This window comes from Notolepis coatsorum (genome assembly GCF_963971535.1).
Source record: "Notolepis coatsorum genome assembly, chromosome: 5".
Classification (NCBI taxonomy): domain Eukaryota; kingdom Metazoa; phylum Chordata; class Actinopteri; order Aulopiformes; family Paralepididae; genus Notolepis; species Notolepis coatsorum.
Window position 1 is genome coordinate 155,353,303 of NC_140169.1, and position 27,592 is coordinate 155,380,894.

The 27,592-nt window shown below is 44.3% G+C and overlaps 1 protein-coding gene across 1 annotated transcript in view; it reads right to left on the reverse strand.

Annotated features, from left to right (window-relative positions):
- Positions 1-24,536, reverse strand: part of nfe2l2a (nfe2 like bZIP transcription factor 2a) — a 111,015-nt gene extending 86,479 nt beyond the window's left edge. Inside the window, 1 exon segment of the mRNA XM_084315227.1 lies at positions 24,330-24,536. Within this exon segment, the coding sequence (XP_084171353.1) occupies positions 24,330-24,371 (42 nt within the window). The 5' untranslated portion in view covers positions 24,372-24,536.
- Between the last annotated feature and the right edge of the window lie 3,056 nt (positions 24,537-27,592).

A 27,592-nucleotide genomic window follows, 5' to 3' on the forward strand; every position in this document is an offset into this window, starting at 1 on the left:
AGCCGCCTCTCTACAGTTCCTTGCGGACCTGCACCACATGGCGGCGGGTGCGTTGGGAGTGTCATCACATATGGCTACGGCAGTACCATATGTCGAGGTGGATGGAGAGAACGCTGAGGCGAGGACTTGTATTTAAAACACAACCCCACCCGTTTTCGGGTTTGGTACAGACCCTATTGTCAGGGTCACCAGCAGTGACAGCTCTGGTCGACGAGATCTGATCTCTGTGGACGAAGCAAGCCATCGTCGTGGCGTTTTCCTCCCGGTGTTCTCTGGTGCCTAAGAAATCGGGAGGGGGGGGGGGGGTGTGAGACCCATGTTGGACCATGGGAAGGTTCGGTATTTTTTGGATCGTCTCCTACCTGTTGAACACTGTCAGGTGGGGGTCTGGTTCTCCTCCATAGACCTGTAGGATGCGTGTTCGCATTCCCGATCTTCCGTCCTAGGGCTTACCTACGCTTCCTTACAGGGTTAGCGTATGGGTACCAGGGGCTGCCGTTCGGCTTTTCTCTGGCTCCCCGCATCTTCACCAAGTGCGTGGAGGCCGCACTGGGGCCTCTGCGTCGTCAGGGGTTACGAAGTGTATTCTGCCCTGCCGACGTTCTGGTCCTTGGCGGTCAAGGTGGATCGTCAGGTCTCATGCCAGGCAGGGTTCCTACCAGCCTGGGGTTGCTGTAGACTGGAAGTGGAGTACTCCTCTTCCCAGTCAACGGGTGGAGTGCTATGGGCATCCCTCTCAGAGCGTGTTGCGACACGCTCAATACGACGTCAGTGTCGTATATCGACAGACAGGGAGGAGTACGCTCCCCCCGTCTGCACCGGGCGGCGGGCCGCTGGCTATGGGCGTCCTCCATCTGCGCGGCCTGAGGGCTCCCCACATCCCCGGCAGGGTGAATGTGGGTACAGGTGTAATGTCGCGGGGCGGTCCTCATCCTGACGATACGGTGCCGCCTGGGATTCTTTCCCCATACATCTGTTAGGTCAGTTGTTGGGGCGGGTACGTTGAGGAGCGCAGGTCTTTGATCCTGATTGCGCCGGACCGGGGCGCAGCTGTGTGGTTCCCGGTCCTGATCCAGCTACTGGTAGCTCCGCCATGGCCTATTCCTTGCTCGGCGAAGGCCCTCACTCAAGCACACGGGTCGCTGTTCAGCACGCGGTGTTGTGCCAACGTCTGATGGTTTGGCTGGTGAGAGGGTAAGTCTGGAGAGGATGGACCCTTCTGTGGTTGATACCATCCGGAATGCGCATGCTCCCTCCACTGTCGCGCTTTACGCGGGCAGATGGCGTATGTTCGAAGAGTGGTGTAAGGCGGGGGGGGGGCAGGGAACGATGTCCTGCCCCCTGGATATTGTCCATGTTTACCTCCAGTCTCTCCTTGATAGACTGTCGGCTTCGACGGTGAGGGTATATGCAGCAGCTATATCCTCTTATCATGAGGGATTTGAGGGTGATGTTTTGTTCAGCCACCCTCTTGTGAAGCGTTTCCTGCTTGGCGCCCGACGCGTTAAGCCGGTAAAACGCTCTTTGGCTCCGAGTTGGGATCTTCAATTGGTCCTCGGTCGGTTGTCCTTGGCCCCGTTTGAGCCTCTTGAGCAAGCGCCGTTGGAACAGCTGTCGTTCAAAGACCGCGTTCTTGCTGGCCGTCACCTCCGCTAAACGCGTGGGTGAGCTTTGTGCTCTCTCGGTACGACCAGAGTGCCTGTCTTTCGTTCCGATTGCGGTGCCACTCTGCGGCCTAATCCTGCCTTCGTGCCTATAAATATCCGGAGTTCCTTCCGCTCCAGGGATATTGTGGTTCCGGCGTTTCATCCACCTCCTCACGCTAGTGAGTTGGAGGCGGGCCTTCACCTGTCATGTCCGGTCCGGGCTTTGGGGATTTACCTCAGCCGTACTCAGGGCCTCGGGGCTACCGTTCAGTTTGTCTGTTACGGTGGTTCTCCTGCTGGTAAGGCACTATCGAAACAGCGCCTGTCCCGTTGGTTGTGCGAGGGCGTTGCCCTTTGCTACACGTTGGCCGGGCTGGCTCCCCGTGGGGGCGTCAGGGCGCACTCCACTCGTGGGGTGGCAGCCTCTGCCGCTCTGCTGGGTGGGGCCTCGGTGGAGGACATCTGTGCTGCAGCTTCATGGTCCTCCCCGGGTCCCTTCGTAAGGTTTTACCTCATGGACATGACCGGGGGTTCTGTCTCCCAGGCGGTTCTGAGGTATGTGGCCTCTCCTGCTTCCCGTCCTTTGGTGGGGTAGCAGGGGTGTGTGGGTATGGACCACAGTGTGTTGTGTCACACGTGGTTCCGCCTGTGCTGTGTGTTCAAGGGGTTCTAGTTCCCTCTTGTTCGCACTCGGGTGGAGTTGACTGCGCCCCCTCTTCATTAGGAAGGATGGGGTGACGGGACTCCCCTTCCCCATTGATGTGGGCTTACGGGTCCTCAGGGGGTGCATCTGTCGGGCCTCGCGTCCGCTCTACCCCATATCTCGGTATGGCTTAAGAGCGGGACGCGATGCAAGTACGCTATATAACGACAGGTTATGTATATAATCTAGTTATATGAGTACTGGCTAAGCGTCCCACTCTTAGCGGGGTCCTACTAATCACCCCAAAGTACCAGAAAATACCAGAAAATACCCCAAAATACCCTAAAATACCCCAAAGTATACCCCAAAATACCAGAAAATACCAGAAAATACCCCAAAATACCCTACAATACCCCAAAGTAGACCCCAAAGTACCAGAAAATACCAGAAAATACCCCAAAATACCCCAAAATACCCTAAAATACCCCAAAGTATACCCCAAAATACCAGAAAATACCCCAAAATACCCCAAAGTATACCCCAAAGTACCAGAAAATACCCCAGAATACCCTAAAATACCCCAAAGCATACCCCATAATACCAGAAAATACCCCAAAATACCCTAAAATGCCCTAAAATACCCCAAAGTATACCCCAAAGTACCAGAAAATACCAGAAAATACCCCAAAATACCCTAAAATACCCCAAAGTATACCCCAAAGTACCAGAAAATACCAGAAAATACCCCAAAATACCCCAAAATACCCTAAAATACCCCAAAGTATACCCCAAAATACCAGAAAATACCCCAAAATACCCCAAAGTATACCCCAAAGTACCAGAAAATACCAGAAAATACCCCAAAATATACCCCAAAATACCAGAAAATACCAGAAAATACCCCAAAATACCCCAAAGTATACCCCAAAGTACCAGAAAATACCAGAAAATACCCCAAAATACCCTAAAATACCCCAAAGTATACCCCAAAATACCAGAAAATACCCCAAAATACCCTAAAATACCCCAAAGTATACCCCAAAGTACCAGAAAATACCAGAAAATACCCCAAAATACCCTAAAATACCCCAAAGTATACCCCAAAGTACCAGAAAATACCCCAAAATACCCCAAAATACCCCAAAGTACCCCAAAGTATACCCCAAAATACCAGAAAATACCCTGAAGTACCCCAAAATACCCCAAAGTACCTCAAAGTATACCCCATAATACCCCACAGTACCCCAAAATACCCCAAGTACCCCAACATATCCCAAAATGAAAAAGAAAGATGTGCACATTTTGTGTAATAGTGTAATAGTGTAATAGTGTGTAATAGTGTAATACTGTAATACTGTAATAGTGTGTAATAGTGTGTAATAGTGTAATAGTGTAATAGTGTGTAATAGTGTAATATTGTAATAGTGTGTAATAGTGTAATAGTGTAATAGTGTGCTAGTTAGGGATGTCCGATATTATCGGCCGACCGATATTATCGGCCGATATCGGCAGTAAAATGTGATATCGGAAAATATCGGTATCAAAAAAAAAAAAAAAAAAAAACTTTTTTTTTTTTACATTTATTTAACCTTTATTTACCCAGGCAAGCAAGTAAGAACCAATTCTTATTTTATTTATTGTCAAAAGTATGCATGTTGGTTTAATTCAACAACAAGAGATATGTAATGTTAATTTTTACTTTTTTAATTATCATATTTTGCACAGATAATGCTTACATTTAGAAAGCCTTTTGAATGCATCCAGTGAAATTATTAATTACCTGAAATTATTCCGTTTTTTTGGGGGGAAACCCTGCATATATCGGTATCGGTTGATATCGGTATCGGTATCGAAATTAAGAGTTGGACAATATCGGAATATCGGTATCGGTAAAAAAGCCAATATCGAGCATCCCTAGTGCTAGTGTAATAGTGTAATAGTGTGCTAGTGTGTAATAGTGTAATAGTGTAATAGTGTGTAATAGTGTAATAGTGTGCTAGTGTAATAGTGTAATAGTGTGTAATAGTGTAATAGTGTGTAATAGTGTAATAGTGTAATTTTGTGTAATAGTGTGTAATAGTGTAATAGTGTGTAATAGTGTGTAATAGTGTAATAGTGTGTAATAGTGTAATAGTGTAATAGTGTGTAATAGTGTAATAGTGTAATAGTGTGTAATAGTGTGCTAGTGTAATAGTGTGTAATAGAGTGTAATAGTGTAATAGTGTGCTAGTGTAATAGTGTAATAGTGTAATAGTGTGCTAGTGTGTAATAGTGTAATAGTGTAATAGTGTGTAATAGTGTGCTAGTGTAATAGTGTAATAGTGTAATAGTGTGTAATAGTGTAATAGCGTAATAGTGTGTAATAGTGTAATAGTGTGCTAGTGTGTAATAGTGTAATAGTGTGTAATAGTGTAATAGTGTAATAGTGTGTAATAGTGTAATAGTGTAATAGTGTGCTAGTGTGTAATAGTGTAATAGTGTAATAGTGTGTAATAGTGTAATAGTTTGTAATAGTGTGTAATAGTGTGTAATAGTGTAATAGTGTGCTAGTGTAATAGTGTAATAGTGTGTAATAGTGTAATAGTGTGTAATAGTGTAATAGTGTAATAGTGTGTAATAGTGTAATAGTGTACTAGTGTGCTAGTGTAATAGTGTAATAGTGTGTAATTTTGTGTAATAGTGTGTAATAGTGTAATAGTGTGTAATAGTGTAATAGTGTAATAGTGTGTAATAGTGTAATAGTGTGTAATAGTTTAATAGTGTGTAATAGTGTCTATTACACTATTACACACTATTACACTATTACACAAAATTACACACTATTACTGTTGTGAAGGGCCAGATTAAAGTTGAGAATCTACATTTATTGTTTTATATACTTTGTATATTATTTATATATACACGGAATATCCCTTTACCTGCGTCCAAACCAGAGTAATATTCGCTCTCCTTATTGGATAGCGCCCTAGGCTCCAGGCAGTCTCGCACTCAGACAGGTGCAATGGGCGAGTTTGGAGCATGTCAGAACATGCCCGGAGACAGTGTATTGATACCAGACAAGAACTGAGGTTTGGTACTAGATAATCATTTAAGTATATATGCTGGCGCAGGTGCGCCCAGCAGTAGTTCATCAGTTCGTCTAAACAAGCAGTGTGAAAAGTTCGGTAACAGTGAAGTGAGCAACCTTGCGTCTAACAGAGCATTGAGAACCGCGTGCGAATAGAATGGTAAACGTGTCAGAGTTTAATGAAGTAACGTTGAGTTCGACTTAATCTAATGTGAATTAAATAGTCTATCATTTATTGTATATCGTGCGGCCACAGTTCTTTCGTGTGTAGCATTACCCAGCGGTTCGTCGTGTCTTTAGCTAGTGCACTTAACCAGGCTGTGTGGCCTAAATACGTCGCCCACACCCGAGGAGTCCTAGGCGGAGAACCGTTGGACATGTACACAGGAGAATCGGCGTCGGCGAGTGCAGAACCATTACTGGTTGGATTATATTGATTTGGAACGTGGTATCCGGAGAAGAGCATCGTTGATTTCCACTATCGTTTGGGATTCAACCTCGTGAGGATTACAACTCGGGCCTGCCTCGTGGACGGGGCTGGCTAGCTGTCATCAATGCTGTCGGGCATTTGGATTACAATTATTGCTTTTGCTGCTGATCAAGGGAGTTTACAAGGACCGACTCCTGTACCTGGAGTCTCTTTATTCCTCTTTGAATCAGACGGAGTACCCGAACATTCCTCTACCCTCCAGGCCTTACACCCCCGGAGGGAACCCATTGTCTCCAGTCGGTACCAGTGTTGCCCTATATAATTGCTACTATACGACAGGTGGTGTCAACTTAGACCCATCGTAGGATTCCTGCTATTCTTAGTGACTCATGCTCTTGACTGACTTTACGTATATTCTTCGCCATACAAGCGCAACCCTAATTCTCATTCTGTAACCTAACGTTGCCTAATAATAATAAATTACCCTCAAATACTATTTCTGTGTCAATGCCGTGTACTTGTGGGTGTTCACCATCTATATTTGATGTACTGTCTGGCCAGTAATTAAAGTACATAACTAGCAGTGGTTTAATCTATCACAATCTTTAATACAGTCAGGGTTTTGTAACCCCTCAGTTACAATTGGTCCCTCGAGCCGGAGGTATCAGTGTAATATTTAATATAATATTAATATTGATATGGCCAGCGGTGAACACTCTCCAAGCGGCTCCCCCAAGCTAGAACGCCCGCAGCGCAAACGTCAGCCACCTCCATATCTAGAGGACTTTGCTTTCGTTTTACCCCCTAGCTTATCTAAACGGACGTTAAATACGGATAAAACAGATAGTTTAAGCATGCCCACTCCTATCGACTTGGCGGCCCTGCCAGTAGAGACCCCAGAGAGTTCAAGCGAAACTGAGTTAGCTCACGGGGGGGACCAAGCGGGACATGACGTGACTATACCTCCAGACAGCGTCACCGGGATAGACCCCGGAGCGCTCCAGGATAAAGAAAGCGCTCCAGGGATAGACCCCGGTGCACAACCAACCCAAGAGCGCGTACCCGAGACAGCCCTCGGCGCGCAACCACGAGAAGAGTACCGCGCTCAAGAGATAGACCCCGGAGCGCGCCAGGAGAACAGGTCTCCACCAAGCCCTGTCAACGCCCGATCACCTCCATCGGTGTCATCCCCCAGCGAGGCTGACCAGAGACTGGCGCAAGCCTTAATCGCCACGCTGACAGCTTCAACCGAAAGAGACCGTCTCCAAGCACAGACACTTAGTGAGCGTGAACACTCTGCAGTGGAACGAGAACGCCTCCAGGCGCAACAACAGAACGAGCGAGAACTAGAGCTGCCGCGGTATTGATATTTTCCTTACCGCACGAATTTGCGAAATATTTCCTACCGCCGCGGTAATTACCGCACAGTGCGCACAAAGAAAAAAAAATTTGAATGATTTTTTTTTTTTTTTTAGTAGTCTACTCTTATAGCCTGCCTCTAGTCTAATGGCGCTTTACCACTGCATAGTACCTACTCGACTCGACCCGCTTTAGGCACCTGGTACTTCGTTCCTTTTCCACTGCAGCCAGGTACTACTCCGTTTGTCTCCGTGTGGGAATGCAGGCGGGGCCGCTCGCTTGTGTACACTGAAAGCTCCGTGGGCATAGATGTCCGAGGGCTTGCAGCAAGCCAGAGTTTAACACAGTTTCAATCAATCAATCAATCAATCAATAACAACATTAACCAGACTCTCGTTGCGTCTATTCTGCCAAAGCTAACGTTACCTCTCATTGTGTATTCTACCAAGCAAACCCGGGTTTAACGTTACCTCTCGTGTATATCGGCTGACGGTAGTATTAACAACAACAAACTTAACACATCAGCGATCTTGTTGTGACACTAAACTCTCCGCTCGGTGGTAAATTGGGTTGATGTCGGTTTTGTTTCATCAATAAATAAGGCAGAATACACAGTGAATCCATTCTTTTTTGTTTATTGCTTGGTTCTGTCGCAAACAAATCCTGAACGAAATGCATCCTTAGCGAGGCAGTAAAGATGGCGGCGCCGGCGTTCTGTTTTTGTTCAGACTGAGGCTACAAAGTGTGACGCGTCTCTCTTCTGACCAGTCAGTGGTCTGCAATGTTTCACATGACTTTTCTGGTACCACTTCTACCCAATAGGGTCGCTTGGAACCGAGTAGGGTATATCTGCAGAGCCGCAAGCCGCAAGCCAACTTTATTATTATGATAAAAAACAGCAGTGACGCGGTATTCAGCCTAACTCTGCGGTGAGCGTGATGCAACAGCGATACCGCGGTAATGCGGTTATCGCGGCAGCTCTAGCGAGAACGCATCCGACTAGAAGAGAGTCGCCTCCAGGCCGACACAGCGATGACCATCAGACTGGAAGAGAGGCGCCTCCAGGCTGAAGAAACCATTCAGCGAGACCGTACCAACGCGCAACGCGATGCACAGCGCGACGCCGCCAATGCACAGCGCGAGGCGGAACGAGACCGCGCCAATGCACAGCGAGACGCCGCCAATGCACAGCGCGAAGCGGAGCGGGACCGCCTGCAGGCGCAGATGATAGAACAATTGATCCAGAGGGCTACCCCCCACTCCTCCACGCGGAGCTCCCGGAGATCATCACGACACGGGTCGAGGGCACCTTCCCCTCCCCGACACATCTACCCAGCCAGCAGGAAGAACCTGTTCACGTCGCCGAGCCCTCTCCCCGACCAGACTACACGGGACCCAGCCAGCAGGAAGAACCTGCCTACGTCGCCGAGCCCCCTCCCCGACCGGTCCTTACGGGACCCAGCCAACGGGAAGAACCGGCCTACGTCGCCGAGAGACTAACTAGAAGACTCCAAGACCTAGCGGAGGAAGAGGAGGGATATCAAGCCCACCAGCACGAACCTACTTTGGACCAGGAGGCCCAGTACAGCCCCGACCCCAGCCCCGAGCCAGTGCGTTACGAACCCCCGACCCAAACCAAGGTTGAGTTTAATACACAGTCAGCACCGAGGAGCAACACCTGGGGGCCCGGCCTCTGGTACCCACCAAGTACTAACCCACGACCACACGTACGGGGAGACTCGCCCAGGAGGCCTCTTCCCCTACGCTCACCAATGTACCAGCCATCCATGGCATCGTACCTTGGCACACCGACGTTCCCAGACTTTACGCGCGAGGACAGAGCACAGTACACGAAATTACGCATGTGTTTGGAGACTATGATGTCCGATGTCCCAGACGAATCGTACAAATATGCCATCCTCCTCAAGCATCTCAAGGTGCCCAGAGCGCATAACATAGCGCTGGCATATTCCAACTCAAGCACCCCATACTCCGCGGCTCTGGTGGCCCTCGACCAGCGCTATGGACGCATATGGGATTACGTGATCCAAGAAATACGGGATATCGACCGCCTCCCCCCAGCCAAAGACAATAGAGCACTGGATGACCTCTCTATCAAGGTACAATCCCTCGTGGGGATGCTGGGGTCCCAAAAGGAGAAGGGGAGACATGAACTGTATGCAAATTCTAACGTGGAGCGGATACTGGAGAAGCTCCCTCCAGCCCGTCAAGAGCGTTTTCGGCGGCAGAGAGACCACAATGACCCCAACGGCCCAGAACCATCCCTCCTAGACCTAGCTGATTTCCTCGCCAGGGAGGTCAGCAGTCTACGACTGGACACATTCGTGTGGAGTGACTCTAGCCCTAGAGATGGACCGCGGAGGTTCAATGACAACCGCCGGTCCGTGACAGTTATGCACCAAGCCGAGGTTGAGCCACGGCAGACGAGCCACAACACCCACGTCAAGGAGAAGTGGAAGGCTGTCTGTCAGTACTGTGAAAATGAACATTGGCTGTCTCAATGTGACACCTTCAAGAGGCTGACCGCTGACGAGGTGAGTCAGTGGATCAAAGTAAACCGCCGCTGCTTCCGCTGCGCGCGCAGCCATATGGCAGCTGAGTGCCACCTAAAGAAAAGATGCAGCAAGTGCGACGGTGCCCACCTGGAGGTCCTGCACGACAGCAACAAGCGTCCGCCAGGACAACCAAGTAGGCCCGTCACGGTGATGTATCAGGCCGAGGCGGTGTCACCACAGACCAGTCCTGAAACCACCCCCTGGTGTCCCGACTGTCGCAGCAGACACGGGGACCCACAGCACCACCCGTACTACCCCGAGTCGGCGCCACCACCGCCGAGTTACAACTCCCCCGCCAGAGAGGAATGGGAGATCGTCTGTACTTACTGCGACGGCGGACATTGGCTGGCACAGTGCGACGAATACAAGACACTGAACCCCGTCCAAATTGATTATTTATAGTGGTACTCCGTGTGTATAGTAGTAGTACTCTGTGTGTACAGTACAGTATATAGTGGTACTCCGTGTGTGTATAGTACATAGTAATACTCAGTGTGTAATATAGTACATAGTAGTACACTTTTTATAGTGTAGCCTAATAGGAATAATGAGGGAGATCGGCTTTCATTGGTCTTGAACGTGCTGTATCCAACCAACTTACTGCTTATCTCTTACAGAATGACCTCCTAGACCCCAATCAGTCTGGCTTCCGGACTGGCCACTCCACAGAAACGGCCCTCATTGCGGTCACAGAGGCACTTCACTTAGCAAAAGCGAAAGGCCTCTCCTCTGTCCTGATTCTCCTAGATCTATCTGCAGCCTTCGACACAGTCAACCATCAGATCCTCCTCGCGGCCCTCGCAGGAATGGGAGTGGCTGGATCTGCGCTGACATGGCTGACATCATACCTCAATGACCGCTCCTACCAAGTGTCATGGAGAGGGACTCTGTCGGCCACCCGCCCCCTCCGGACGAGTGTCCCCCAGGGCTCGGTCCTAGGACCCCTTCTCTTCTCCCTCTACACTAAATCACTGGGTAACATTATCACGTCTCATGGCTTCTCATATCATTGTTATGCCGATGATACTCAACTCTTCCTCTCCTTCCCTCCCTCAGATATCCACGTCTCTGGGCGGATCTCGGCCTGTCTGTCCGACATCTCCGCCTGGATGACGACCAACCACCTCAAACTGAACCTAAGCAAAACAGAATTGCTCCACCTGCCGGCCAAATCCTCCCCCCTTACCGACCTCTCCATCACAGTCGAGAATGCAGCTGTGACCGCGTCGCCGACCGCCAAGAACCTTGGTGTTGTCCTCGACGACCAGTTGAACTTCTCTGCTCACATCGCAGCGACAACCAGAACCTGCAGATTCCTCCTGAGCAACGTCAGAAGGATACGCCCCTTCCTGACAAAAGAAGCCACCCAACTCCTCGTCCAATCAACAGTCATCTCCCGCCTCGACTACTGCAACGCACTGCTAGCTGGCCTCCCGGCCACTGCCACCAAGCCTCTTCAACTCATTCAAAATGCAGCGGCCCGCCTGATCTCAAACCTACCGAAGTCGGCCCATGTCACCCCACTTCTTAGGGACCTGCACTGGCTCCCCATTGCTGCACGTATCCGCTTCAAGGCCCTCGACCTAGCATACCGTGCGGCAAAGGGAACCGCTCCCGCCTACCTCCGGTCAATGGTCTCTAACTACACACCCTCAAGACCCCTACGCTCTGCATCTTCTGGCCGCCTCAGATCTACTCCTATCCAAGCTCCCGGAGGGTCATCAAAGAGAAGCCGCCTATTCTCAGTCCTTGCCCCACAATGGTGGAATGAACTACCCATCCCAGTTAGGACAGCCGAATCCCGTCCAATCTTTCGCCGTCGACTAAAGACTCACTTCTTCAACCATTATCTGAAATGATAAAAAAAAAAAAAAATCGAACCCCGACTAACCTTAATGTCATGCACTTGTCCTAATAAACTAACCTACACTGTAACACGCAACACTTTGATGAACATTGTTACTCAGCTGATAGAGTTATACCCTTCTTGCTGTCTTGTCGCACAGAACTTGTAAGTCGCTTTGGATAAAAGCGTCAGCTAAATGACTAAATGTAAATGTAAATGTCTACGTTTGTCCCGCCCCCTACACTTAAGCCCCGCCTAGCGTGTCGGCTACTAGAGAGGAAACGCCTGGCTGCCGCCTGGTGGAGAGTTGTGCTCTACTGAGCACATGTTTTTAGTTGAAGCTGCATTGCCCCCTGGGACAATAACATGTCAATTACCAGGATGACGTCCAGGATTCATTTTCAAGATCATGTGGTCTTAATCATGTGATCTTTTATTTATAGCCTCGGAGTGAAAATAAATAACTTCATGTTTGGCAACAAACGGGTCATGAAAGCAACTTTTTAGTCAACCAGCCACTTAGCTGCCAGATATTTTCAAAACAGAATTGTCTTTCTGCCAATTTTTTTTTTATTGTTTATTCTTATTTATTGTGCCTATAGGGAGGTGTAGTCTGACGTCACTTTGGACCGCCCGCGCAGTCCACCCGTTTAGGGATTTATCATTGGGAAAATGGATTATCGGCTATTGTAATAATTCTGCCTCATCATGAATATTGGAAAGCTTTCCATTTTTGCACAAAATGAGTTCCCTTCTATCACTAACATTATTGTTTAAGCATTTTTGGTTAAAATAAAATTCAACGTAATTATTTTACAATTAATTGCTAATTGTTTCATGTTGAGCTATAGATCGTGGATGAACACACACAGAAAGGTACACCGTGCCAATGTTCATGCTTTATTTGTTTTAAACTAGACGATTTACAAAATGTGTCCATTGGAAATACATTGCAATTTCAAGCGAGGTTTAGTTTAGTTTAGTTTAGTTTAGTCGGCAGGAGAGAGAGAGAGCTCAAAGCCGTATATAATATAATAGCCCCGTAGTGCGGTCAGAGGCTGCTCAAACTACCTGTGTTAGTGTGTTGTAATAAATTAATTGATTGATGTTTAACTTGTCCGTGTGTGTCCAGTCCTTTCGACTAGCAAAGCATATGCTATGGAACAATATGTGCTTGGGTTTTCAGAAAAAGGCCAAACATCCTCTCTTACCTTGACGATTAAAAAGCCTCCATAATTTAGTATAGTATTCCCATGGCATGGTGCTGAGCTGCAGCCAACTAGCATTGATGCTATCCAATGCTAACAACATTAGCTAAATAGCTTACCAACTGAGGTAAACGTTAAATACAGACAACGTTTGCTACAATTACAGTGGTATCCTGAGGTAACGTTAAATACAGACAACGTTTGCTAGTCGAAAGGACTGGACACACACAAGTTAAACATCAATCAATTAATTTATTACAACACAGGTAGTTTGAGCAGCCTCTGGCCGCACTACGGGGCTATTATATTATATACGGCTTTGAGCTCTCTCCACTACCAGGAAGTAACCACCACACCTCTCTATAGAGTATAGACCAGGAAGTAACCACTACACCTCGCTGTAGACCAGGAAGTAACCACTACGCCTCCCGCGTCTCTACTTTCCGTAGCTCCATTTCTGCAGACCCCTCTCTGATTGGTTGAGCCCATTTCTGCAGACCCCTCTCTGATTGGTTGAGCGAAGCCCCTCTCTGATTGGTTGAGCGAAGCCCCTCTCTGATTGGTTTAGCTCGTCACGCGGTAAAAGGCGGATGTAATGTTATCATATCAAGAAGATAAAAAGAAATGTACTACCAGATTCGCGTATAACGTTATTTCGCGTGACTTCGCGGTTTATTCATAACGTTATGCACATTTCACAACACAGCCAGCTGTTAGAAACTGTACATTGTAACGTTATATAACATAACGTTATGTTATTTTGCGGTTATTTCGCGGTTTATTCACATAACGTTATTTCACGTGACAAGTTCAACACAGCCCAGCTGTCAGAAACTGTACATTGAGGGGGTTTGAATCACTGTTTAGTGTTTACACTCCCCACTTACTGTAACTGTACCATGACGCACTCCCCACTTACTGTAACTGTACCATGTTCTACATATAACCTCATCTCATCATGCACCTTGTTGTGTATCCTGTTTCTTTTTCCTCATTATTATATTCAGAGTTAATTATATTGTTTACACTGTCTTTCTTCTATTATAACCCTGCCCATTTTGATGTTCCCAAATCATATTCAGAAAGTATCACAGAGACTTCTATTGACCAAGGAATTAGTTATTATTAGTAAGACACAACATTTCCGTAGCAATCCGAAGTGACATTGACCACCAGACTCTTTCTCTTAAGGCATTAACTGGGTTAATTAATATAAATGTTATATTGTAACTGTCTAGTTACACATTGGTTCCGAAACATGTATGTTCCAGGCTGCAATTAAAACTTTGAATCTGAGAGAGCTCTGGTCAGCGAAGCCGGCGATGCGAGCGATTATTATTGGTTTTTAATGACAAACCAATTACATAATCCAACATATGTGTAAAGGCACACACAACATATTCCAGTTAACGGTATATTTTTTTAATGATTCGTTATGGTGTAATCAATACTTCCATGCGTATAAATTGCGTTCGCGACCTCCATGTTTTGGGGGTATTCATCAGAAAACTCAGATCCGGGATTCGGCTCCCATCCGTCGGGCAAGAACTGTGGGTTTTCAGCCTCTCTCTCTGGAGCTTAACGGAGTTTCGAGAGGAGCTTGTCGCGGCTCATGCGCATGCGCGCACTCGGCCAATCAGAGAGGGGTCTGCAGAAATGGGCTCAACCAATCAGAGAGGGGTCTGCAGAAATGGAGCTACGGAAAGTAGAGACGCACACCTCCCTATAGACCAGGAAGTAACCACTACACCTCCCTATAGACCAGGAAGTAACCACCACACCTCCCCATAGACCAGGAAGTAACCACTACACCTCCCTATAGACCAGGAAGTAACCACTACACCTCCCTATAGACCAGGAAGTAACCACTACACCTCACTGTAGACCAGGAAGTAACCACTACACCTCCCTATAGACCAGGAAGTAACCACTACACCTCCCTTTAGACCAGGAAGAAGTAACCACTACACCTCCCTATAGACCAGGAAGTAACCACTACACCTCCCTGTAGACCAGGAAGTAACCACTACACCTCCCTATAGACCAGGAAGTAACCACTACACCTCCCTATAGACCAGGAAGTAACCACTACACCTCCCTATAGACCAGGAAGTAACCACTACACCTCCCTATAGACCAGGAAGTAACCACTACACCTCCCTATAGACCAGGAAGTAACCACCACACCTCCTTATAGACCAGGAAGTAACCACCACACCGCCCTATAGACCAGGAAGTAACCACTACACCTCCCTATAGACCAGGAAGTAACCACCACACCTCCCTATAGACCAGGAAGTAACCACTACACCTCCCTATAGACCAGGAAGTAACCACTACACCTCCCTATAGACCAGGAAGTAACCATTACACCTCACTGTAGACCAGGAAGTAACCACTACACCTCCCTATAGACCAGGAAATAACCACTACACCTCCCTATAGACCAGGAAGAAGTAACCACTACACCTCCCTATAGACCAGGAAGTAACCACTACACCTCCCTGTAGACCAGGAAGTAACCACTACACCTCCCTATAGACCAGGAAGTAACCACTACACCTCCCTATAGACCAGGAAGTAACCACTACACCTCCCTATAGACCAGGAAGTAACCACTACACCTCCCTATAGACCAGGAAGTAACCACTACACCTCCCTATAGACCAGGAAGTAACCACCACACCTCCTTATAGACCAGGAAGTAACCACCACACCGCCCTATAGACCAGGAAGTAACCACTACACCTCCCTATAGACCAGGAAGTAACCACTACACCTCCCTGTAGACCAGGAAGTAACTACTACACCTCCCTATAGACCAGGAAGTAGGGGTGGACGGTATGGTCTAAAATTTATATCACGGTATAATTTGAAGCATAGACGGTAACGGTATATATCACGGTATCAGTGTTTCCGTTAGAATAATTTTTTTTGTCTGATAGGCAGGCTATATAAAGAATGACATCCTCAAGGCATGTAGATTTATAATATTTTAACTTAAAACTAGGCTACTTTCGCGTATACAGTCATTATATTCCAAATAAAATAAGTCCCGAGTCGAGACTCCGTGCTGCTCCCAACAATCCCAATAGTATGCAACTGCAGAGCCGCAGAGTAGTACACAGTGCAATACTCCAATTCAGCCATTGGCAATTCAGCCGTTGGGTGGGGGGCGCTGTTGAGCGGGCGTGTGACCGGACCTGAAAGCGCCCCTACTCTGCGGCTCTGCAGCTGCATATGCTTCTCGCAAAATTCAGCATCCAGCTCGCGCTGCCCAGCCGTCAGAACACTACACACATATCATAATGTTCACAGCAAACTGTAGTTGATCACCAGGTATGTTTTATTAACGTTGAATAATTCATATAAGAAAAACGATAGGGAAATCTCTTACCTTTCTCCACTGGTTAAAAATGCCAGGAACTGAAATTGAAACTTGCTGTGCGCCGCGGTGATATGTGTTTATTATGAAAGTTTCAAGTTTCAAGTTTCTTTAATATTTGTCATACAGAAGTACAGTTCTCAAGTTCTCAAGTTCTTTAATAGTTGTCATACAGAAGTACAGAATACTTTCATACAAAATGCTTCTTACTGTTACGCTCCAGAGACTGTGCTAGACAAGATAGTATCAAATAACATAATAACATAATATAGCATGAATTTAGAAGAAGAAAATGAGGTCACAGTTGTTCGGTATAGACATATGTACAATGTTCTGAGTTACCATATAATATACAATACACAATACAATACACAAATACACAATACAATACACAAATACACAATACAATACACAAATACATAATATACAATACACAAATACAGAATACTTTTATACAAAATGCTTCTTACTGTTACGCTCCAGAGACTGTGCAAGACAAGATAAGTATGAAATAAAATAACATAGTAAAATTAGAAGTAAAAAAATTAGGTCACAGTGTTCAGTTTAGACATATGTACAATGTTCGATGCAGAATAGACGTAGTTACCATTGAAATGACAATTGCGTGTTGACACGCCCACTGCGTGAAGCCTCCTAAATAACTTTTTCCAGTTTGCACATATCTATTATCTATGACTAATTCTATATATTTTTAGGAGCAAATGCGGAGTGAAATAGTCGCGCTGTGGTTACATGACGTCATTGCTATTTTAGAGCTGCTCTACCGGTTACAAGGTATAGTCAAAATACATACCGTAGAGCAAATTCATACCGTTTATACCGTATACCGTTTATACCGTCCACCCCTACCAGGAAGTAACCACTACACCTCCCTATAGACCAGGAAGTAACCACTACACCTCCCTATAGACCAGGAAGTAACCACTACACCTCCCTATAGACCAGGAAGTAACCACTACACCTCTCTATATGTATGAAATTGCTGATTTACCTGAGTTACCTCAACCCCTCCACCTCCCGGGGTACCTCTGAGTTACCTCAACCCCTCCACCTCCCGGGGTACCTCTGAGTTACCTCAACCCCTCCACCTCCCGGGGTACCTCTGAGTTACCTCAACCCCTCCACCTCCCGGGGTACCTCTGAGTTACCTCAACCCCTCCACCTCCTGGGGTACCTCCGAGTTACTAGTCATGTCCAGAGATACACTCTGCTGGTCTCTCCAGAGATACACTCGGCTGGTCTCTCCAGAGATACACTTGTCTGGGCTCTCCAGAGATACACTCGACTGGTCTCTCCAGAGATACACTCGACTGGTCTCTCCAGCTATACACTCGACTGGTCTCTCCAGAGATACACTCAGCTGGTCTCTCCAGAGATACACTCGACTGGTCTCTCCAGCTATACACTCGACTGGTCTCTCCAGAGATACACTCAGCTGGTCTCTCCAGCTATACACTCGACTGGTCTCCCCAGCTATACACTTGACTGGTCTATCCAGCTATACACTAGACTGGTCTCTCCAGCTATACACTCGACTGGTCTCTCCAGAGATACACTCGGCTGGTCTCTCCAGAGATACACTCTGCTCAGCTGGTCTCTCCAGAGATACACTCTGCTGGTCTCTCCAGATATGCACTCAGCTGGTCTCTCCAGAGATACTCTCTGCTGGTCTCTCCAGAGATACACTCTGATCAGCTGGTCTCTCCAGAGATACACTCGACTGGTCTCTCCAGATATGCACTCAGCTGGTCTCTCCAGAGATACTCTCTGCTGGTCTCTCCAGAGATACACTCTGCTCAGCTGGTCTCTCCAGAGATACACTCGACTGGTCTCTCCAGAGATGCACTCGTCTGGTCTCCCCAGAGATACACTCGGCTGGTCTCTCCAGAGATACACTCGGCTGGTCTCTCCAGAGATGCACTCGTCTGGTCTCCCCCCTGGGCCTCTCCCCTGGGCCTCTTAACCTCCATTACACAGAACTGATTTACAGAAGGAAATGTTTCACAAGGCCGTCGGAAAGTTGCATAAACCCAACATATTGAGTCACAAGCTCTGGGCATGTGACTTGTTTGCTTCTCTGATTTGGGCAGGAAAGGGAACTTGCATGTTTGGCTGCTTTTAAAAAGGGATATTTCACCTATAATTACATCTGACCTCTTTCTGTCACGGTCATCAACTCTTACCCTGACTACTCTCTGTCCATGCAGGTCATTTGTGTGATTTGCCCAGTTTTTTAGATGTCTGCCATAGAGATGTCTATCATAGAGATGTCAGCCATAGAGCTATCTGCCTTAGAGATATCTGCCTTAGAGATATCTACCTTAGAAGAGATGTCTGCCTTAGAGATGTCTGCCTTAGAGATATCTGCCTTAGAGATGTCTGCCAGAGATATCTGCCTTAGAGATATCTGCCAGAGATGTCTGCCTTAGAGATGTCTGCCTTAGAGATGTCTGCCTTAGAGATGTCTGCCTTAGAGATGTCTGCCTTAGAGATATCTGCCTTAGAGATGTCTGCCATCGATCGGGGCATCCCTATTGGATTGGACTGAATGAAATGTATGGGAAAAAAAGAGTCCGGAATCCACATTTTACTTGTCAGGCATGTAACCGGAGACAATCCCATTCATTGCCGAGACGCAGAACAGCGTGGAATATGTGTTTCCAGTACCCAGCGTTGGATCAATAAACACGATCGATATTTGGAATGGCGATCAGGAATTGGAATAATCTTTTTGGAGAACATCTGATCTGAGGTAAGGAATCTATTTTACCAGTCTTGGGATAATCAGAGCTATTTTCACCTATATATCAGCGTGTGCCATATGTGACTGCGTCCAGCGAGCGTGCCTACAAGTCGGCGTCCTGAGTTCCTTAAAAAAATATATATCTCAGCGTGTCCTGTGTGTGTGTGTGTGCGTGTGAGTGTGTGCTGATCAGGAAATAAGATAATCGATTTTTCAGCCCGCTTCTCTAGCGTGCATACACATAGTATCGATAATCTAGCATTTATTTGAAAACTATTCATAAATAGGCCGAAAAATGACAACGTGTTTTGTGTATTCCACTAAAACGCGATTCCTGCAGAATCACCTTTTTTCCTGGAAGTTTCCAAAAACTAATGTTTTTCAAAATGGTATAAAACGGAAATGTACTGATTAAAAAACAATCCGTTTCGACAATGTTGACTGCAAACAAGTCATTGATAAGCGACAGGCGTATTAGACACATAGCCATAATTTAAGATATAGTTTATGCGTTCGCAAATGTGCTCGCCCTCCCATTGACTACAGCGCTGGCACTCAAGCGCTATTTCTGGTGCCCCCTGCTGGCACTCAAAGTGTTAAAGAAGATGTCTCCGGCCCATAGGGACATTAATGTGTGTTGCCGGGCCTTACAAATAAATTTGATTTGATTTAGATGTCTGCCTTAGAGATGTCTACCAGAGATGTCAGCCGTCATTCCAATAAAATGTAGCTGAACGTAGGGCTGGGCGATATGGCCTAAATATGATATCACAATATTTTCTGACCTTTTGGCGATACACGATACACATCACGATGTTTTTCTTTTTTTCCCCAAACAATTCATTATGAGGCTTACCAAGACAGTATTTGAGTTTGCAAGCTAACATTAAAGACAAAATAAAATACCCATGCATTTAGCATTTTTATATTATATATTAGATTTAGATTATTGGATTATTAGATTATATATTGCATATAATTAGCAATGAGATATTATATGATTTAGATATGAAATATGATTAATTGAAAATGGGGGACCCTGATGTAAACAAGACGAAAGTCTTTCTCTGGTCTGCATCCCCTTAACAATTGTATGTATTGAGCTGTACTGTACCCATTCTGCAATATGTTAATAAAGTTTTAAATCAATCAATCAATAGCATTTTAGCATTTTTATGAAACTACTGTATATTTGTATGTCTCTAAATGTTGATGAATTGAAAATGGAGGACCCTTATGTAAAAAAGCCGAAAGTCTTTTTCTGGTCTTCATCCTCCAGTCCACTGTTGTTGTATTGAGCTGTACTGTATGGTACCCATTCTGCAATCTGTTAATAAAGTTTTCATTCATTCAATCATTCAGCCGGCAACAGAATAATTTTGATTGACAGTCGAGTCTGCCAATTACGTCACACCGCTTGCACCCGCCCTGCTGTTCTTAGCACCAATCGGCAAGCGTGTATTCGTTTTTTACTTCCAGAATGTCCTCCATTGATTTTGACGAGAGCTCAACAACAACAACAACGTTAGCTCCCCGCGGCCGACAAGTAGATTACCAGCGCTCCGCAGATGACTAAACGAGGCATAATGATTTTACTGCAACGAATGTTATAATAAAAGCCTTTCCATACATCTGTCTGATTGAAAACTTTATTAACAGACCGCAGAATGGGCACAACTCAGCACGGGCTGAGATATGAACGAGTAATGCTTGCTATCTATCTAGGTCGTCCTCGGACGTTATGTTCGGGTAAATACGCTGATGTTATTGAACGTGTAACTATATAACTTTAATGCCACAAAATGAATGCCTTTGTTAATCATAAGTAGTAACTTTGATGCAGTAGTGTGTGTGTGGGGGCGGCGTTGTTCAAAAGTTTGAACGTGTGGACCAGATTGACGTGACACAATCCTCTTGGGCAAAACATCACGATATCCACGATACGTTAAAAAGGTGTATCGTTAATGAACTGTACCCGATATTTATATAATATCGTCATATCGCCCAGCCCTAGCTGAACGGCACTGTGTAGTAATAATAATGTACGGTGGGTGTACTTCGGTAGAAAATAGTTCCTACATGGAACTGCTCACAACAAGGCCTGTGGATTATCTCCACAGCAGACAGTGCTACAGCAGGTATCTCTGCTGCAGACATCGCTAAAGAAGATATCTCTACGGCAGATATCCCCAAAACTAGGTGGCACACACTGAAACGGTCTGGATGGATAGATGGCACTCTGGGTGAGAGGAAAATATAATTTTTTTATGTGTAAACTGGCCCTTTAAGCAGCTTTGACCAGCAGCCTTTGACCAGGCCAGTACAGAGGGGAAATAGAGGAATACACAATGCATAAAGCATAAAGCAGAACACAAAACACAAAAGAAGAGAATGTGAGATTAGGGGAGATTTTAAGTTCCTCATTATCAACAATGCACTAAGAAATATCAAAAAATCTTTTCAACCTTTAAGTAACCGATAGAATATGTGTGTGTGTAGTAGTAGTAGTAGTAGTAGTGTACTACTTCTCACATTTGATTCAAGGACACAGAACCCCCGTGGTGTCCTGTGTTGGCAAAAACGAATAATAACAATAAACAAAGCAATGTGATTCACGACCGTTCGTCTGGAAGAGAGAACCAACGAACCCACTAACCCCTTTACCTCTGGGTTGCATCAGAGCCAGTATCAGTCCATGGCCGCTCCAGGATTAGATGTCACCCAGGCTGCCTACTGCCTACTACACGTCACACTCTGACTGTGAGAGGTGAGAACAGAGCCAGACGCTGCTGTGGCCACAGGAAGAATGAGGAAATGCCCCAAATATTGTCTTTGAGCTGAGCCATGTTTTTTTTTTATTTTTTATCTGGATTCAAAAACCCACATTGTGGTCACACCTCACAGACTCACGAGACTGGTCATACCAGCTCTTTAAAAACACAACGTGTTCTTAAATAAAAGGTCACACTAGATCTTTAAAAACACAATGTGTTCTTAAATAAAAGGTCATACTAGATCTTTAAAAACACGTGTTCTTAAATAAAAGGTCATACTAGATCTTTAAAAACACAAGTGTATTCTGACATAAAGGTCATATACCAGATTATTTAATTAAAACACAATGTGTTCTTGAATAAAGGTCATATACCAGATTATTTAAAACGCAATGTGTTATTAAATAAAGGTCATATACCAGATTCTTTAAAACGCAATGTGTTATTAAATAAAGGTCATATACCAGTCTTTAAAACGCAATGTGTTCATAAAGGTCATATACCAGATCTGTGAAAACACAACGTGTATGCCTCATCAGTTACCTGAAATAGCCGTGGAGTCCCTTCATTAATAATACTGCTGAATTAAGACCCTTCTCGTTTGGAGATTATGTGTACACGGAGGATTGTTAAAGTTATGCCGTTCGGTCATCGTAGATATATTTTCGTAAAGGATGCGTTTCTTAAATAACGCTTGTTACATAAAAGTTAAATCAGGCCTTTTTCTTTTCATCACTGATTAAAAATGTATCCATTCCTGCGCCTTTATTGTTTTCAAGAAAGATTTATAACGTCGTTATATTTTGTGCTCCGACTCGTAACTCTCTAATAAAAAGGATGATAATATATCGTAATACTGTAATAGTGAACTATTATAGGAGTAACTTGAGATACTTCTATGGGCTCGGCTCGACCGTCAAGTGCAGGGACGACGTGCCCTGAAGACGAGGACATTGGCTTGTAAAAAAAAATACATTCCATTTCCTGGAGTTTTGTGCCAAACATACGGTAATACCTCCTCCCTCCCGAGATATTCCCATCATGTACTCAAGTTCACATGTACACAGGTTTAAAACTATGATAAAAAGTTTAAAAAAATAAAAATAATAATAATAATAATAATAATAATAATAATAATAATAATAATAATAATAATAATAATAATAATAATAATAATAATAATAATAATAATAATAATAATAATAATAATAATAAGACACTTGAGGTGAAAACAGGTCAATCGCTATAGCCTACAGAACAAGCCATTTCTTATTCCTCCATTAGCATGTAGTCAGTGAGAGGTGTGTGTATAGTAGTATGGTTGCTAAATCAGACTTAAAATAAACACAGGGGCCTCTCAAAGGAGGTCACTACTAGCTAATTATCTTCTTCCTTTATGATTGTGCTTCCAGTAATCAGGCTTCAGTCAACCGCCCCCCCCCCCCCCCCCCCCCTGGACCAAAGGATGATGAAATACAAACTGTTCATTGTCCACAACAACTCCCCGGTGTGCTTCTATCTCACTTTAGATCACCGTCAGGTCCCCTCCCAAAAAATGGGGGACCCTGATGCAGTAAACAAGACGAAAGTCTTTCTCTGGTCTGCATCCCCTTAACAATTGTGTGTATTGTGAGCCGTACTGTGTATTGTACCCATTCTGCAATCTGTTAATAACATTTTCAATCAATCAAGTTTTCCCCTTCAGAAAGTGTCATCATCTAAACACCCTAGGCTTTGGTTTGGGGCCTGGTGCGTTTTGCCTGCTGCCACTATGCAAATACATTATAGCTAACAACCAACTAGGCAGTTTATGGCCTTTGGTAGAGTGAGCATGGAGTCCATGGAGCAAAGGTAGCCTGGCTGTCCCGCACAGAGAAGGGATCACATGCACGGCGTAACGCGCATGGGGGGGGGGGGGGGGGGGGGGGTCCTGACGGGAAAACATGCCTGGACAGCTCAGCTATACCACACAATGACAAATAAATAAATCAAATAAACTTTACATACAAATACAGCGTTTGTCATCATAACAACTCGTGGTGGTGTAGTAGGGTATAATATAATGTCATTGTAATAATATTCTCTATCGCGGGTCAAAGTCAAAGAGCGTTATATTATTATTATTATTATTATTATTATTATTATTATTATTATTATTATTATTATTATTATTATTATTATTATTATTATTATTATAATAACCTTTGGAGGAGACTTCAGTGACTTGCAGAATTGAAAGGACGCAGTACAGTGGGACTGACACAACCATGCCGATGAAAATATGATCTAGGTGTTTTCGTATGATGGTGTATGTTGTCACTTGGAATCGCTAGGACGTATAAAACATATTGTAATATTATTGGCCTATAGAGTTTAGCCTGGACTAGCACACACACACACACACACACACACACACACACACACGCACACTACGTTTCGATCAGCCAATGAAATAAATGAGACATCAAAAGTTTATGTACGCAGATACGCTATATAGGCTACATTAATGACATCCGATTGAGTTAATTACAACTCAAGACATGAATAATGGTCAATATTAGCAGCTGCTTATTCTAAAATCAAGGTTGATGATGGTAAGAGGCGAGCTATAATAGCTTGTGTAATATTTACCTGTTGACTTGGGTTTATTATAGGCGTCTCGATGTCCATCATTATGGGATATATCTGTCTTCACAGTGAGAGAGAGAGACCCCTTATAATAATTAAAAAAAAAATATATATATATATATATATATATATATGTTTGTATTCCGCGATAGCGATTTAAAATGGTGGACTCCGAAAAGCAGAGAAATCCAGCGCAGCGGCGTTTGGGCGATGAAGGAAATATTGCTTGTAATCTATAATGAGAATTACAGGAAAACCCCGAGTAGCATGATGATGGCCCCGCCCACACGCGTCATGGTGGCCCTGCCCACACGTTGCGTCATGGTGGCTCCGCCCACACGCTACGTGTTGTGGCTTCGCCCACAAGCTGCGGCAGCCAGTCACGCGCTCTTAAAGGGACAGCAGTGGGATCGGCCCCCCCCTTAACCCTTTCACTGCCGCACTACCAAACGGTTAACCCTTTCACTGCCACACAACAGCAGGTTAATAATAATAATAATAATAATAATAATAATAATAATAATAATAATAATAATAATAATAATAATAATAATAATAATAATAATAATAACAACAACAACAACAACAACAACAACAACAACAACAACAACAACAACAACAACAACAACAACAACAACAACAACAACATATCCGAGGACTTGACATGGACCACACACATTAACAGTGTGGTGAAGAAGGCACGACAACGCCTCTACTTCCTCAGGCGCCTAAGGAAGTTCCAAGTCAGCCAGAAGATCCTTAAGAACTTCTACTCATGTACAATAGAGAGCATCTTGACCGGCAACATCACCTCCTGGTTTGGGAATAGCACTGCAAAAGACCAAAGCAGACTACAAAGAGTGACACGTTCAGCCGAACGCACAATTGGAGGGGGGCTCCCCACCCTCCAGAACATTTACTACAAGCGTTGCAAGGGGAAGGCTAAGAGAATTATTAAGGACTCGAGCCACCCGAACAACTGCCTCTTTGAACTGCTGCCGTCAGGCAAGCGATACAGGAGTCTCAAGGCGAGCACAGAAAGACTCAGAAGTAGCTTCTATCCCCAGGCCATCAGGCTGCTAAACAAACAATGAATGAACACTACACAACAACAACCACCAAACACACATAGCACACACATCCACACGCACACACTCACTTTAAACAAACACACTGTAGCACCCACTACACACACTTTATAGCACACACCCACTTTAAACAAACACACTGTAGCACCCACTCCCCACACTTTATATTTATGGATGAAGGATTGCACTACAACTCGTACACCTTACTGTAAATTGTACCTAAAATTGTACCTCATCCCATTTCTGCTTTGCACTAGATAGTACTGTACATTAGTACACTGCATAGTATTGTGTATTGTATATTATATGGTAACTCAGAACATTGTACATATGTCTATACCGAACACTGTGACCTCATTTTCTTCTTCTAAATTCATGCTATATTATGTTATTATGTTATTTGATACTATCTTGTCTAGCACAGTCTCTGGAGCGTAACAGTAAGAAGCATTTTGTATGAAAGTATTCTGTACTTCTGTATGACAACTATTAAAGAACTTGAACTTGAACTTGAACAACAACAACAATAATAATAATAATAATAATAATAATAATAATAATAATAATAATAATAATAATAATAATAATAATAATAATAATAATAATAATAATAATAATAATAATATTATCAAATTAAATAATAATCAATTTGTACTGCACTTTATAATTGTGAAAATCTCAAAGTGCTACAGGAGATAAAGATAAAAGGTTAAATGAATAAAAACAATTAAAATGAATAAAACAACCAATGAAATGGAAGGACATAAAACAAATATATATAATAATAATAATAAAATTAATAGAAGTCAAAATAAAAGTAAAAGAATAATTCAGGCCTTGTTAAAAAGAATTTTTTACTGTTACCCGTCGGTAGTGTAGTGTGATAGTAAAGGGTTAACCTTCTGTAGTGTGGCAGTGAAAGGGTTCGTCCTTCGAGACGACGCAGGACTGTGTGTGCGCATGCGCAGTCCTCTAGGCCAATCAGAGAGGGGTCTGCAGAAATGGGCTCAACCAATCAGAGAGGGGTCTGCAGAAATGGAGCTACGGAAAGTAGAGACGCTGACGCGAGAGCCTCTTATCAGATCAAGGATGATGAAACAACCTAACTATTACACAACACCGTTGGTTGCATTAAAAAAAAGAAAAAAAATAAGGTTATTATATATATATTTGGAAAAAAAAAAATATATATAGCCCAAAACGTACACAACACCGTTGCATTTAAAAAAAAAAAAGTTATTATAATATATATTTTTGAAAATAAAAATATATATAGCCCAAAACTAGCATAATATGTGATACTGCACCTACTGTATACTTACTTACTTATATATTTAGATTCTAGTGTGTATTGTAACCATATTTATTGTAATGCATAATATAACTGATAGGGCATACATACAGACCCTCACCTGCACCTTGATTACACTGCCTATACTTGCTCATATGCGTATACCCAGAGTTAATTATATTGTTATATTGTTTACACTGCCTATTTTTTTCTTTTTACTGTACTATTACCTGTATTATGTCTTCTACTATTACCATGTACCTGTACCTCCCCTCATGCGCCATCCATCCCCCATGATGCTATGCCTGATTTTCCCCAAGTAAAGGGGATCACTAAAGAAATATTGTATCTCTTATCTTATCTCACAGTTTATTAGCCACTATAGGCTATAGCCTACTGACATAAGTGAAGTATGTTTACATACAGTTATCAGTAAATTAAGTTAGAAAGTAATCAGTCACTCACTATGAATTGAAAATGGGGGACCCTGATGTAAAACAAGACGAAAGTCTTTCTCTGGTCTGCATCCCCTTAACAATTGTGTGTATTGAGCCGTACTGTATTGTACCCATTCTGCAATCTGTTAATAAAGTTTTCATTCATTCAGTTTGAAATTCCTTTCCTATACACCTTGGATCCAAGGCCAGTGAGTTAATTGTATATATAGGCTACGGCTAGGGTGACCAGGTGTCCCCCTTTTGGTTGTACTGTCCCACCATTTGAGACCGCGTCCCACATATTGAGAGGATGTCCCTCTTTTCGAAGCAAAAAAAAAATCGAACACAAGACATTCCTGTCAAGTGATAAAGTTTGAATATTTAAAACAGATGTTAGGTGGTAACAAGCCGGCTGCCAGTGCCAAGATGAATGTGGAGAGATATAATTCT